Genomic DNA, 14,656 nt, shown 5'->3' on the forward strand with positions numbered 1-14,656 from the left:
TGTCCTCTGAAAGGTCCTCATACCCTTCTCAAAATGCTTGACTTAAAACAGGCCTTAGGCAGGGCAGAAACCACAATATTCAAAATGTCAGCTTCTAAGGGAGGGCGGGCTAGGTTTCCCTTCAGGCCAATAAAAACTGAGATTCAAAGTTCTGCCCAAGGTCCAAGCTCCCGGACTGCATCCTCGCCCAGTGGGGCCAGGGATACGTGTCCCCAAACTGGGGGACCCACGAGGCCGAGGCGCCCGCCCCGTGGCCCCGCCCCCGCGCTGAGGCCCCGCCCCGCCCCGGCTGCTGCTATAGCAACCCAGAAAGCGCCATGGCTGCCGCCGGCCGGGGAGGACGCCTTTCGACACTGCCGGCAGCGGCCGAACCCAAGTCACCGTCGCTTTCGCCACGTCCAGCAGCTCCCACCGGAGGGAGGCCTAGGAAGTGTCTGGTCTACCCGCATCCCCCGAGGAGCTCCCGCCTGTCTCCGTCGGTGCTGCGCTGGCTCCAGGGCCTGGATCTCAGCTTCTTCCCCAGGAACATCAGCAGGTGCTGGGGCACGTCGCACCCTGGCCGCCGGGCGGGCGCCCGGGCCAGGGCAGAGCAGCCCCGGGTCCGCCCGCCGCGCCGCCCGCAGGGGCTCTCGCCTGGGACCGCCTGCCCCGCCCTCTCGGCGCGCACGCGCACACACACGCACACACTCCTTGCCCTCTTATACTTTCTTAGAGAGCTGAACAGAAAAATCAGGATGAAGCATTTCATTCATTCAATCAATCAATCAATCAATCATTACGTTTTAGACCTAAGCTAATATACAGTGCTTTGGTGACTACAAAATGAATAAATAAATAAAATAGCCCAGGCTCTTTTTCAGGGCCCTTGGACGTTAGTATCAGCGGGGATGCGTTTACCTTTTGTTAGAGATGGCATCTGGTCTGAGGGTTATCTGCAGCCACACTGAACATCACAGCAGTTAACGTTGCTCTGGAATGCAGATTAAAATTTCCTAAAAATAAAATGACTTCTTTTGCAGGCAAGGACGCTGGCTCACTGATTTCTGTATTCTGTATTCCCTAAGAGAAACACGTGTGAAAATTACAGCGCATAGACATCACCTGTGGGTCTTGTTAGAATGCAGATTCAATACAAATTAATAGTTTGGGTTCATGAAAAGAACACCGTGACCTTTGGTGTGTGTCTAAACTTATCCAAATGCTATTCTACAGCAGTCCTCCTCTGAGCAATGATTCAAAAAAACCCTACATTTACAAGTTACTGGCTGTCAGTATAGAATATTATATTGGTGTGAATTAACTATAAAGTAATACAAACTGTATACGTAACTATTTTATTTCATTTTCTTATTGCTACGGATCAGAGATTTTTCAAATGGCTTCCTGATAGCAGAAATATTCACTATCCATTACCCCCAGGACCTTAAATTGTCATCCTTTAAAAATGGAACTTCTTTAAAAGTCAAGTTGGATAACTGGGCACAGCTGGAAAAGGTAAATTAGCCATCACTAATTGTTAACTGTGGAGAAGTCTGTGCTTGAAAAGACGTATCCTCGAGGTGCTGGGTTTCTCTGTATGTGTCTGCGGGGGCAGCGCTAGGTCTGCAGCCTGTTTCCCTGCATTGAAAAGAAGGTTATGAAAGCTTCTGTCATGTGTCACCCACGGAACAGCATACTTATTTCAGGCTGGAGTGGGATGGATACAATGGTTGATTTTCCTGCTGAGTAAAAATATGTTTTAATAATTAACACTCTAGACCTTAAAATATTAGTTGAGGATAAAAGGGGGATGACAGTGAATTTACAGTCATTGGAGATTTTTATAGAACTTCTTATGGTGAAAGTATTTTCTTTCTACTATTAAAGTTCCTGGCAAGAAAAAAACTTAAGCTACCTAAAGAACTAATCCACGGAACAATTCACTGTAAAGCCGGAGTGCCTGAAATACTGGTACAAGAGGTGTACTCCTTGTTAACACATCGAGAGTGAGTTATTTGGAATTTCCTAGTAATACGGTTTAATATGAAACTTTTATAATACAAATCTTGTTACTAAAATGTGGCTTTCTAAATTTTTTTTCCCCAGAATTCAAAGTATCCAGGATGACCTCGTGAATTTCACAGACTACAGTTACCAGAGGCAGTTGCCCCTGGTTCCTAGATCGACAGCTTCAAAGTCTATTAAAGATAACATTAGGTTATCAGAATTAATAAGCAATCCCAACAAGCTCAGCAATGAACTTAAAGTGGACTTCCTCTTCCTGTTACAAATGCTGCAAAGACAATTGAGCAGAAGACTGAATCCAAGTAAGTTTTCATTGGACACAGTCAACTGAATTCTTCCAAGCTTAACAAGGCTGTTCTTGAGCCCCGATGAAGGAAGAGCCTCGATATTTTCCTTCTTTTGGACTGAATTTTTTCCCAAAGACTTTTTCCTCTCTACTAATTTGGAAAACTATACATTTCCGCTCTTTTTAGTGAGACCCTAGAAATTTTAACATGGATATTTATCTTAGTCTAAAATTAATGTCTTTACTCTCTTTCTCAAACTGTAGGGACCTTTGAATACTAGGCCACTGACCACTCCCCGCCAGCCCCTTCCCACCTTAAGTTCTTTTGTTTTCCAGCATTTTAGTTCTGTCATGTTACTTTTTAAACTCAGAAGTTAGGCATCATTATTTGTTATACCTAATGTTTGCTTACATTTTAACTATCTCCCTATTACTTCAACTCATTGGTTCTTGTTGGAATTCCTGGAACAAAACACAGTCATTTCATTTAAGCTTCAATTTGAAAGTCCGTCTTGGTGCAAAGCTGACCCGTATCTGTGTCATCTTCTTCGGACACAATTCCTCCTTAGTCATGGATACCTCAATGCTTCAGATTCTTGAGTAGAATTCTGTTATCCCCAGTGTTGATTTTTGAGACTGCGGATCTTAAGCAGCCAAAGTAATTAATTGTGATAATTGCAGTTCTGGGAATGTTACTGACCAGAGTGGTTTTGAGCATAAGCAGGGCTTGGCTGAGGAGGAGAAATTACCCGAGACACATCCCCAAGCCTCAGTGAGCGTGAGCTGCAGAGGAGTAATCGTGACCTTGAGAAGCACAGTCAATCTGATGCCCCATGCTACGGCCGATAGAATTAGTTAAAAGGAATAAAGGGAAACATGGAAATAATTTTGTCACCATATTTATAGTATAAATAATGCCTGCAAAATGAAATAGATACTGTGTGATTTTGTTTAAATGAAATATAAAAACATGTAAAACTAACCTACGACAGTAGAAGTCAAGGCAATTTTTTTAGGGTGCTGTAGGTAGAGACAGGAGGGCATTTTGGGGAGCTAGTGCTATAGGATTTCTGGATCTGGGTGATGGTAACCCAGGTATGTGTTCACTTTGAACATTCATCAAACTGTAAACATATGATCTGTTCATTTTTTGGTACACAAACTATTAGTGAATAAAAGCATATCAAAAAACTAATAGAAACATTAAGATACTGTCTTTAAAGTAACTTTTTAAAAGCAACTATTTCATTCATCAGAGACGTGAACCATGGTGGAGAGGGTTCTTAACCTATGTCTTCACACTGCTCTTAGGAATATGATACAATTGACGTTTAACAATTTGCTTCATTTAAAGTTGGTTTGTCTTATTTTGACAATGGCCATAGTGATTTTTTAAAATTATTTTTATTTATTTATTTTCGGGGAGAGGGTTGAGTTTATTTATTTTAATGGAGGTACTGGGGACTGAACCCAGAACCTTGTGCACGCAAAATGTGCACTCATACCTTCCCGCCACTGGCCACAGGGAATTTTTAAGAAGCAGTTTTTGTATTTATATTTTATAGAATGGTTTGAGGTCAAACCAACAGTGGGAGAACGTACTCTCAATCACCTTCCTGCCCGAGCTACTGGGTGCAAATATAAATCAGCAATTTCAAAGGAAAGAGTTGCTCCTGTTTCCAGTAAGTTTTTTAAAAAGATTTTTACTTGTTAAAATTGATTTTTTTTTGTTTGTTTTACTTTCTTCATTTAAATTTTCAAAACTAGCTAAAATGTTGGTCCAGGCATCCAGTCTAAAATGGTGTAGCAGGCTGATGTGTGTGCTTTTTCATAGGTGGTGGGGACGCATTGTCGGCTAAAAACCAGTCACAACAGGAGAGGGTCCCAGTCCAGGCTGTCCCTGTCTGCCACCACAGGAGCCAATTCACTTCCAATTTCTCCATAAAAAGGTGAGTCTGAAACAGGGGAGATCCTCTGCCAGAGCTCACGCAGCTGCATGAGGAGTCAGTCCTAAGGCAGAACACCCAGACTTCCCAGCCACTTGCGCTGCAGGAAGCCATGTGTTTAAATCCTGGTAATTCAGAAAGCATTTATACCACAGCAAACTGTAGCCAAAACAAGGGCCAAAGTCAGTCTCTGCCTGTTTTTGTATAGCCTGCAAGTTAAGAATGGTTTTTTACATTTTCAAATTGTTGAAAGCCCACATCAAAAGGAAAATGGTATTTCCTGACACATGAAAATTAAAGGAACTTCAAATTCCTATGTTGATAAGCACAGTGTGTCGGGACGCAGCCCTGCCTGTCCCTTCTGTGCCTTGTCCGCGGTGGCGTCTGAGCTACGACAGCAGGACCTGGCAGCTGCCACAGAGACTTTCTGGCCCACAGCGGAGGTTTCCAGACTGAGCGAAAGAAAATACAGGCTAATCCAACCAATCATTTTGAAGACATATTGAGGACATACACTTTTACTAAACATTCTTCATTTTTTTCCTCTGAAATTCAAGTTCGAGTGTCCCATATTTGGTCTGATATCCCTCCTCAAAGCCTAAAATATTTCCTCTCAGGCCCTTGATGGGAACGATTTGTGCACCTACAGAGCATGTTTCCGAAAGTGTAAAGGCGGATTTCTTGGGGGGAACAAAGGCCTTTGCTTACGTAAGGTCTTGGGAAGCAATGTCAACAGATTCCTTTTTTAAATATATGACTTCTCAGAACCTTTAATATGCTAATATGCATTATAAATATTAACGAAGAGAGGTACAGAGTGAAGCATTTTCCAGACTCCATTTGATCACACGTCACTATCATGTAGTTTCGTTTCGCCAGTGCCTTGGTAGGACAGCTGTTCCTCGGAGCACACTTTAGCATTCAGACATTAGGCCAGTGCTTCAAAACACCCCTTTAACTCACCACGTGTCCGCGGCATGGTACTCAGCAGGACAGAATCTCACAGGAGTGAGTTACAGTGTTTCTGTGGGGAAAAAAAGTGTCCACAGTTTCACCTTCAGGTTCGGGAGTCTCCTCTCCTTCATCCTCCCCTTCCACCTGCCTCCAGCTTCCTCCATCAGGGATGTGTGCAGTGACAGTTCCGCAGGGCGGGGGCTGGAGCCTGGCAGTTGGCTGGGACGCGGGAGACGGTGGTGATGGGCAGACAGGCGCTGGGAGGAGGCTGCAGGGGGCTCTGCTGGTTCAAGCGCTCGTCTCTTCCCCTTGTGGCTAATGGGACCTGGCTGGGGGTAGGAAAGGGCAGGACCACTGGCGTTGGGACCTGCAAGTTAAAGGTAGAAGTCACATGATGATAATGAGGCACGGCAAGGCTTTTCCTGTGTAACAGACAGAATAAAGTACCGTGTTAAAAAAAACAAAGACGCCTGCTGATAACCAGGTTGCTAGAGTAGTCTTCATTTCTGCTAGCTTTTTGGAAAATTTTCAAGTCTCACACATGAGTTTTAGAAAACCTGTCAGCTATCATTATTTCAGATCAGGACTCCAAGTTGAATGCATTCTTGCTTTTACATGTTTAACAGCGTATGGACTGCTACAAATAACTCCTCCCTGTTTTAGTCTCTGAACCCTCTCTTCTATGATCCCCTCTCACTTTAATGGTCTTTTCCTCTCCTTTTCAAAAACGCTGGTGGGCGATGAGGGTATTCACTGGACAGGGCAGACCGGGCTGGGGAGGGGCATGCTTTTATCCCTTTACTTCTCTCAAGCCTGTTCCAGACGCTTGGATTGTCTTAATTTAAGTACAGCAGTAATTCATGAACGGTGCGGATCTGACTTTGGTAATTTAAGGGAGGAGAGCCATTCGGCTAAGCTTTAAATCATTTTTTTCCCCAAATTTGTCAAAGAGATTCTATTTCCGTTGTTTTTGGTAAGAGCAGAGTGATGAAGGAGGTCAGCTAACAACTGGAAGTAACATGCAAGGGAGAGGCAAGAACTAGACTGCAGGAACTTAACCCAATTTACCATCTAAGATTGCGCAAAACGGCACTGAAATCACAGGCTGTTCATCTGAAAAGCTTCTAGTTATGAAATAAGGTGGTGAAAATTAATTGTAAGACAGGCTGTAACCTTTGTTCTTTTTTTAAATACTTACATTCCTCTCTTTGTTTACCTCAATTTTGCATCTACAGAATAATGGGCCAAAGGAATGTCCATTTCTCAGTGGTCACCGGCCCCTCAAATTAGAACTGGGAGTCCTGAAGACACTGAGTGGTCAGCTTGGATGCCTCAGCCAGAATTCCAGAAACCAAACTATGAATTATTTATATTTGCCAAATCTAAGCACTGTTAAAATCATGGCACTGTTGCCTCAGCTGCTTTCTGAAGCAACATCTAAAAATAGTTGAGTCATATTCGGTGTCAGATGCACCAAAATAAGCCCTGGGTATTTTTAGGCTCTGCTGATGACTTTCAGAGGTCGGGGGCATCCAGGTTTTTTATTTCTGACTACTATAATGCATGCTTTAGACATTCTGTTTACCACACACTTAGATTAACCTATGCTCAGCCTACTGCCAATCACTCTGCATGAGTTTATAGGTTAGAAACATTGATGGCTGTGTAAATATTTAATAACCACAAATGGATTTTAATTTTGCTTATTTAAATCTTCCACCAAATACAGTTAATGGTGGCAATCCACTTAGAGAAATTCATGGGAAGTGACCTTGAAAACATTCTTTTGACTCTAGGAAACCAATCAGACACATGGAAAAGGAACCTGGAAGAGCATCTGTCTAATGGCTTTGAAGAAGTGATGCCACCACCCCCGCCCATCCAAAGGGGTACAATCACCCAGCCTCAGATGTATGTCAACAATAAGTAAATGAAAGTGGTGTCTTGTCCATAGTTGGGCTGAAGAACTTTTTTTTTTTTCAATTCAACAACCACTTATTAAACACCTGTGCCAGGTACTGTTGAAAATATAAAATCAGTTTAATTCGTACAGAATGAGCAAAGATAATTTCAAAGGTACAGTTAAACCCATAATTCTCATGACGAATAAGAATTCTTTCTCATAAATTTTGTAGGAACAGTAAGCGGGCTTTGTGATACATTTTCCTCCTTAGAAAATGAAAAGGGCTCTGCTACTAGTTTGCCAGATAGTATTTATTTACAAGTCATCCTCATTAATAAAAATTTATTCTGAATGATTATTACTATTACACATTGGCCCATAGAAAATCTTGCCCACCTTCTTAAATACCTTTAATTAAGCCAGTTTTAAAAAACAGGTGTCCGTCCTGTTGACACTGAGTTGTGGGGAAGGAAAATCGTGCTTTGCTTGGAATTTCATTCTGGTGTTTAGCAGTCCAACTAGTTAGGTTAAAAGGCTCCTACTGGGTGTTGCTATGCCCCGTGTTCTTACTGAAGGGGAACAAAAGCAGTGTGATGTCCTGAAAGACTGCTTATCTTTCATATATTCTTGATAATTTTATGTTCCTATTTGGAAAATTTTCTTCACGTGGAATTAGTCATGTTTTTCTGCCGTCTCATTACCAGTGCCATCTGACTTCCAAGACGAGTATTACTATTCTGGAATCCCATGACATGCTCATCAATTTCCAGCAAAACTCTATTAGTTTTTCTGCATTTTTGAAGGTTAGACAGTTTTATTAGAATTTCTACCTCCAGAGATTTCCTTGTTTAATCTTACACTTTTGGATGGAGAATATTTAGTAAAAGAAATTGAACAGAGCCTGACAAAATAGATGACTTCTTGGGAATGTGGTGAGGAAAGTATGAGAGTAACTTTTAAATCATAAAATATAGTTCCTTAGGAAAGGGTCTTGGACATAAGTCTTCTGAAGCTCAGCTAGGGTAACATCCAGAGAGAGTTATCTATGACGGTATACAGTATTTAAATTCAACATTAAAGTACTTTTTTCAGTTATTTAGGTACCCACTTTTCACAGAGAGATACGGTATAATAAGTACCTATTAAGAGTTGCCTATAAAGGTATATTCTGCATTAGTGGTACACTAAATATGAAACCCTAAATTTTACAAATAATTTGTGAGACATTTACTATATTCAGAATGCCTTTTGATCTAAGACCAAAAAAGGGTCAATTTTCCTGTTACAAGGACAACAAAATATAGTCATTGCTCTAATGCAACCATGTTCCTGAACACATCTGGATGATTTCATGGAAATATATATATTTCATTAATTTTGACTGGCATAAGAATCATACAGTTTCACAAGATGTAACCAATTTTCATGTTGCAGTTTTGTTAGCCATATCATAATTTTTATAGACAAAATATTTTTCCAAAGCTTTTAAAATCATTGTCTAATGAGACTTCTTTCATAAAGGCATATTTCAACTTTCAAAATAATTTGTCCACATTATCAGTAATATGGACATCTTCAAATCATGAAATAAGTTCATGTTATTTGTTGGGTTTCTATGTGTATTAAATATAACAGTGAAATTTAATTTACAAATTTTAAAAATTGCTTTGTTTTTCAAATTAAGACACATATACAGATGGATATATTCAAATGGCATAGTTCTGTGAAGAATTAATGGTAATAATGTTAAAGTAGAGCACATCGTTGAAGTCAGAGTAACAGAACTGCATCTGAATCAAATTTAGGTTTTAGACAAACATTGGGTTACACCTCTGTCATCTTCATATGTTAAAGATTTGTAAGTTTTTTAATATTTTATATATAAAAATACTATTTCCTGCATTCATAAAAAAAAAAAAAAGAATGTAACACTTACCTACGTATAACCTAAACTCGGTATCTTTGAAGTGTTTAAAGAACAATGTAGGGCTTCTTAATCTATTTTAATACAAAAGAAAGAGAAGGACAGTGGGATTTAGCTTGCACTTTTAAGTGAGGAGACTTCAGTTCATATGTGCCAATTAATAACCCCCTTACCTAAAATGAAATCCGAGTGACACATATCACTAAGGGGTAAAGGAGTACTTCTCAGATACACTTTATATTAGCCATGGCCTCTCTGAGTTGCATACATCTCTTCTATAATATCATCACTATTTTTTCTTTATAAAATAGAATTTAAGCCTAAAATGTTTTTTAATGGAGTTAGAAGTGGTCATTATGAAAAAGGTCCATAATATATGTTGTCTTCTGTTTTAAGAAGCTTATTGAAGAAAACTTGAAAAATATTTTAAGTGCAACAAGTTTAAAGATAATAAAAAATCACAATCATTCTAGTTATATGAGCTCACTCCTTAGACAAAAACATGTTTGTTACAAATTGTGTAAAACAACTTGAGTATCAAAGTGCTGCTCTCCTGGTCTACGTTCATTTCATGGATTTCGAAGTCAGAATTCCAGTACAATTGAAATACTTGTACTCATGCCTCAGCTTTTTGTTTTTACAGATTTACTCTTTTAATAAATATTTTAAAAACCTAAACTTACATAATATACCCTGAATTTCAACTAATGTCCTGTTTACTTACAGAAACTGATTTGAAACTGATTTTCGTCAAATAAGTTATGTTTATTATATTAGAGAGTTCATATAAGTTGATTATATTATATAAATATTAAATATATTAATCAAAATTAATATTCATAAACACCAAATATCTTTTCAAATGGTCAACTATAATCAAATAGAAATTCTCCTGTGGACGTGACTGCACTTTGTGGTTTTCACTGCCCATGTCTTTCATAATTGCATAACCTGTTCCTTTATAATTGGACGTTTGAGTTTCCAGTACAAACCTTGGGAATGCTTTCTTTTTAAAAAATTAACACTCAAAAATATTTTGACTGTGTATCCATGTATTGATATATATATTAGACTTATAACCGAAAACTTTGGTTAAATATGCGCTAAAATGAACAGTTTACCCTGCATTTTACAGAGGACAACATAGGTGTCTGCTAACTTGAAGGCGAGTTGTGCGTGTCTCACACTTCGATGCTTCGAGATGCTCAGTCCTCCAGATGTTCTTTCAGTGCTTACCGCATTGCCAAGCACTGTATAAGGTGTTACACTATCTTATACGTTTCAATGTTTCAACAAAAGTCTACGTGGTACCTTTTAGGCTTTGTGAAACTTTTATATGTGCTTTTAGATTTGTCAGTCCTTTATAATTTAAATACTACCTTCCCCCAAATACAGCTATTATGTTTGATAAAGGAGACACCTTTTTTTGAAATTTTTTTTTGAAATTTTTTTTTTGAAATTGTATAAATTTTTTTTTCCTTGAAATTTTTTTTTTTGAAATTCTATAAATATTTCACTCTTTGAAGTGAATGAATAAAATCAAGTGTGAGTCCCTACCTCCCCCGCTCCTCCTCCGGAACTTTGGCCCTTGGACAACACAGGTTAAGGTCATACTAACCCATAAAGTTCTTTAAAAAAAAAATTAATTGTGGAGAAAAACCTTCTATCAAAATGGGTTGAGTCGTATTCCAGTCCCCAGAGGCGAGAATGGGTTCACCTTCGCCCACATCAAAGCATCATTCAAGGAGATGGTGGATTTCCCATCTTCAAGAAAAAATACAGGGCCCTGCACCGTGAGAGTTGAGGGAAGAAAAAATGAGGTTATAAATCTGCAATATGTTTTTAAACTCTCAGAAACTGAACCACTCTAATAAAAAACCACTAGTGGTATTTAGGCAATGCTGATAGGAAATTTTAAAATACGAGAAAAAATAGATTTTTTTGAATTGCCACCAAATAGAGAAACATTTTAAAATATCTTAAAGTTATGCCCCGATCTCTTTCAAAATAGAATTTAGTTTTATAATTTGAATTCTTTGATTACAGTAGTGCTGTCAATGACAATGGGGACTGTTAATCTATTCATTGCTATCAAGTTAGCATTTTATAAAGGCACATATGCCTAAGGAGTAGACTTAAATACACTTCACTCTTTTAATCCTACAGCCTACATCAGTACAGCCGGGGACATTATTTAAGACAGAAACTCTCAAACTGCTCTCCAGAAGATGAAAAATACATGCTGTATATATGTATATGTAACTTAAAGTCACATCAACCCTGTGATTTACCAGCATATTTATAATTTAGTTATATCAGCTATTTTGTATGTTAAGGGTGGTAATTCTGAGGAACTAAATCAAATACTCCTTTCAGTTGGTATCTCCTGGCTCTCAGAAGGAAAAGCATGATTTGAAAAACACAAAAAGGAATAAAAACTTATTTTCTTAATTGAGTTCTGAGGTTATCAGGTTTTCGATCATTATCTCAAATGACACAGCTTGTTGTTAGCAAATGATGTCTAGATATCAGACAATGCATTCTATGAAGTAGCCTGCTTCTCATTCACAGGTACTTGAAGTTTCAGTTGTAACCAGAATACATGAGTTTTCTGCTGGACTAGAAATATCCTGGGAGGGTGGCACTCCCTCTGAGTTAGTCACTGGCGCCTTGGTGTATTGACAATAATTAGTGGGTCCTTGCCTAAGAGGGGTTTGGGTGCGGAGAGGTTAGACAGCCTGTGGATTGGGGCGTTTGTCTACCTCAGATGGAGAAAAACAGCCCTGAAGAGAAAGAACAGGAAGGTGTCACGTCCTAGAAGTGGTCCCTGGAGGGTGCGGGGCGGCACGAAGCTGCGTAATGGTTCTGCTCTTATTATAAGTTATTGAATTTCCTGCTTTGGTTCCTTATCTCTGAACGTAAGTGGATAGTAAGTATATTTACAACTACGTGTGCTGTCTGGTTTTTGGAATATACTGGTGTGTTCTGAAGACTTAATTAGTTTTCAGTGTCAAGCGGAGCTACCATTAGTGTTTACGTCAGTTGCAAGCTATTTAATTTATTTTGAGAGTTTATCCCCTAAAATACCTTTCTCCAATGAGCTTTAAGAAATGTAATTAGCTACGTTACATTAGAGATACAAGAATCCACTTAGTAACATGTGAATATGCCTGGGAGGTGGAGTTCTTTCCGTCCAACCTAGTCTCAGTCAGCATTTCATGGGGATTCTTGGGGACACTCCTACAACCGGTCCTGGCTCTGGGATGAGGAGGGCGTCTCCATTTTCCGGAGACAATGGCACCCCTGGGTAACACTGGGAGGTCCTGGCACCATTCACCATCATCAATTTGATGGTATATTAGGGACCATTCTTTGGGAATCAGCCATCTTTCATGATTGATTCCAGTAATTTTTAATTGCTGAAAAGTTCAGTAAGTCGATGTAAGAATATGCATAATATATCAACGACACACTATACATCTATCAGTTTTTAACTGCTTTCTTTGTGCTTATAAAACACAAATGGGGGCTATTAAGTGAATCTCCTGAGACGCACTCATTTGTAACTGTGCTGACTGCTGCTTTGCCTCTTACTTAATTTCCCTAAGGATATCATCTGTATTTTAAAACACTTGTTACTAAGTACACATATCACTTATTACTAAGTGTACCTATTACGTGAGTTGCTTTTATGATAACAGATAACAATGACTATGTCTGAATTCACTTTAAGGAGAGGGAGACCATTTATACTAAATATGGAAGTATTAAGGGCAGCTTTTTCTCAGTGGTCTCGGGTCTTCCTATGGGTACCGACTTTTATTCAGATTATTCTTATTTTAAGATCACATTTCAAAAAATAATGAAACAAATGAAAACGATGGACATGAACAATTTATGCCTGGCATCAGGCTGTACCTGGATTTTCGATCCCGTGAGGCAGGAGAGGTGAGTATCGGAATGACTGGGAAGATTTGATCCAGTCACATAATCTGGTCCAACAGGTCCTCTGAGTGGTTCTTCTTTTAGCCTCTTCAGTAAAGTTGCATAAACCGTTCTTTGTGACTCAGAAGGGGGTGTACATGGAGATTCTTCTGATGATCTATATTTTCAACAAATATTATATTTTTATTTTTGTAGAATCACAGAATTGTTAAGGTGTAGACTAAAACCAGTCCCTGATAATGATTCAGTCCTCCTTTTTACACGGTGGTAAATCAACTTTAGACTTAATTTATAGTAAAATGAAGGACTTAAAAAAAGCAGGAAAGAAAAGCACTGTAAATTATTACTGAATATATGGTATACAAACCAAGATTCATTATTCTGCCAAGACATTTAATAAGAAAATCCACATTTTCAATATTTGTCTATAGTATTAAGTGATACCTTCTGTATTCCAATTTTTATATCATGTTTACTCACCGGTTGATGGACTGTGTGCAAGCTCTCCACGCATCCAACTCCTCAGAAAGGTGTTCAATTTTTAAAGGCACCGACACTTTCCGACGTTTTAATAGTTGGCTGAAAGATGTGAAAAAAGAAATGGACACCTGACATCCAAGACGAAGGTATCAAAAAAGCGAATGAGCTTTAACTAACTGCAGTTTTAGATTTAACAACGTTGTTGGCAAATCCATGTGTATATACCAATATATACGCATGTGTGTGTGTACTTATATATTTAGTCTTTAAGTCCCTGGCAAGTCAAAGATGCTCAGTAAATCCTGGTTGGATGACAGGCGGAGTGAGTGAGCACATGGATGAGTGAAGTGGGTGATGTGCAGGCAAAGGCTGGGCGAGTCGGGCGATGCTGAGTGATACCCACATCCCGCAATTGTGTGGTACATGGCGTCTCCGTGTTAGAAACGAGTGTCAGGAGTAAGAAAACAAGAGGAACAGGTGAGAGAAGAATGTCAGCCAGCAGAAAGGAACGGAAGTGCTGACTTAGTCCTCTAGAGACATGTGAAAAGAGCAGTGGAACAGCGACAGCAGAGACCCACCGCACCCGTGTGCACAAAACTGGAAAACAGACCTAATTATTATTATTATTATTATTCATGAGGCTGTAGATTTACTAGTCCCAGTTCTATACTAAGTTATAAACTCAGTATGTTTTTCAAGGAACTAGTTACTTGAAATTTGAAAGTAAAAGCTGTTTAGGAGATGAAAAGAGAAAGGACGCAAGACCTTCCAGATGCAGTAAGAGGAGCACGTCTGTAATTCACATTTTTTGGTCACTCTGGCTAGTTGTCACTGAGCTGCTGGGACATGATCAGAGCTGGTGAGAACAGTGTATAAACACCCCCTGTTCCTGACACACATATTCCTGACATTTCAGTAATATTGTCTCAAATCAGTGAGCAGCTTTGTTTTTCAACCCCAAGTTACCAAACTTAAGAAATTTTATTGATAATGTAGCCCGGCTCCCAAATACATTCCTTAAATAACGCAGCTTCCCTGTCTACAGTTCTGCACTGGACAGTGCTTCACCTGCCCAGGTGTTCTCCACGATTGACTCTATGGAAAGCACTGTTAAAGAGCGAGGGGAAAACCCAGGTAAACAGGTGGAGAGAACACCGGGAAAACGTCAGGGGAGAGCTTACACACATACCGGGAATTACACGTTAATTCAGGCT

The 14,656-nt window shown here is 39.3% G+C and overlaps 2 protein-coding genes across 3 annotated transcripts in view; one reads left to right on the forward strand and one right to left on the reverse strand.

Annotated features, from left to right (window-relative positions):
* The first annotated feature begins 41 nt into the window (after window positions 1-41).
* SPATA4 (spermatogenesis associated 4) lies at window positions 42-7,141 on the forward strand. The gene is made up of 7 exons (XM_032468508.1): window positions 42-535; window positions 1,365-1,494; window positions 1,867-1,985; window positions 2,086-2,306; window positions 3,856-3,972; window positions 4,125-4,239; window positions 6,987-7,141. The coding sequence occupies exons 1-7, from the start codon at window positions 318-320 to the stop codon at window positions 7,033-7,035; spliced, it is 969 nt and encodes a 322-aa protein (XP_032324399.1). The 5' UTR covers window positions 42-317; the 3' UTR covers window positions 7,036-7,141.
* Window positions 5,423-14,656, reverse strand: part of WDR17 (WD repeat domain 17) — a 73,404-nt gene continuing 64,170 nt past the window's right edge. The window contains exons 28-32 of one of the 2 annotated variants that reach the window (XR_004315379.1): window positions 13,443-13,541; window positions 12,936-13,119; window positions 10,636-10,803; window positions 9,030-9,091; window positions 5,424-5,557 (exon numbers count right to left, since the gene is read on the reverse strand). Coding sequence is in view for 1 of the 2 variants with exons in the window: in XM_032468504.1 (XP_032324395.1) it covers window positions 10,684-10,803; window positions 12,936-13,119; window positions 13,443-13,541 (403 nt within the window). In the remaining variant the exon portion in view is untranslated. Of the gene's footprint in view, window positions 5,558-9,029; window positions 9,092-10,635; window positions 10,804-12,935; window positions 13,120-13,442; window positions 13,542-14,656 lie in introns of both variants that reach the window. The other variant, XM_032468504.1, reaches the window with a different exon arrangement.

The sequence above is a fragment of the Camelus ferus genome, chromosome 26 (genome assembly GCF_009834535.1).
Source record: "Camelus ferus isolate YT-003-E chromosome 26, BCGSAC_Cfer_1.0, whole genome shotgun sequence".
Classification (NCBI taxonomy): Eukaryota; Metazoa; Chordata; class Mammalia; order Artiodactyla; family Camelidae; genus Camelus; species Camelus ferus.

Bases quoted from the DNA above. Each gene is read 5' to 3' on its own strand.
- SPATA4 (XM_032468508.1), top strand. From the start codon at position 318: ATGGCTGCCGCCGGCCGGGGAGGACGCCTTTCGACACTGCCGGCAGCG. The intron at 1,495-1,866 runs GTAAATTAGCCA...CTACTATTAAAG, and splicing joins ACTGGGCACAGCTGGAAAAG to TTCCTGGCAAGAAAAAAACT. The intron at 1,986-2,085 runs GTGAGTTATTTG...TTTTTTCCCCAG, and splicing joins TCCTTGTTAACACATCGAGA to AATTCAAAGTATCCAGGATG.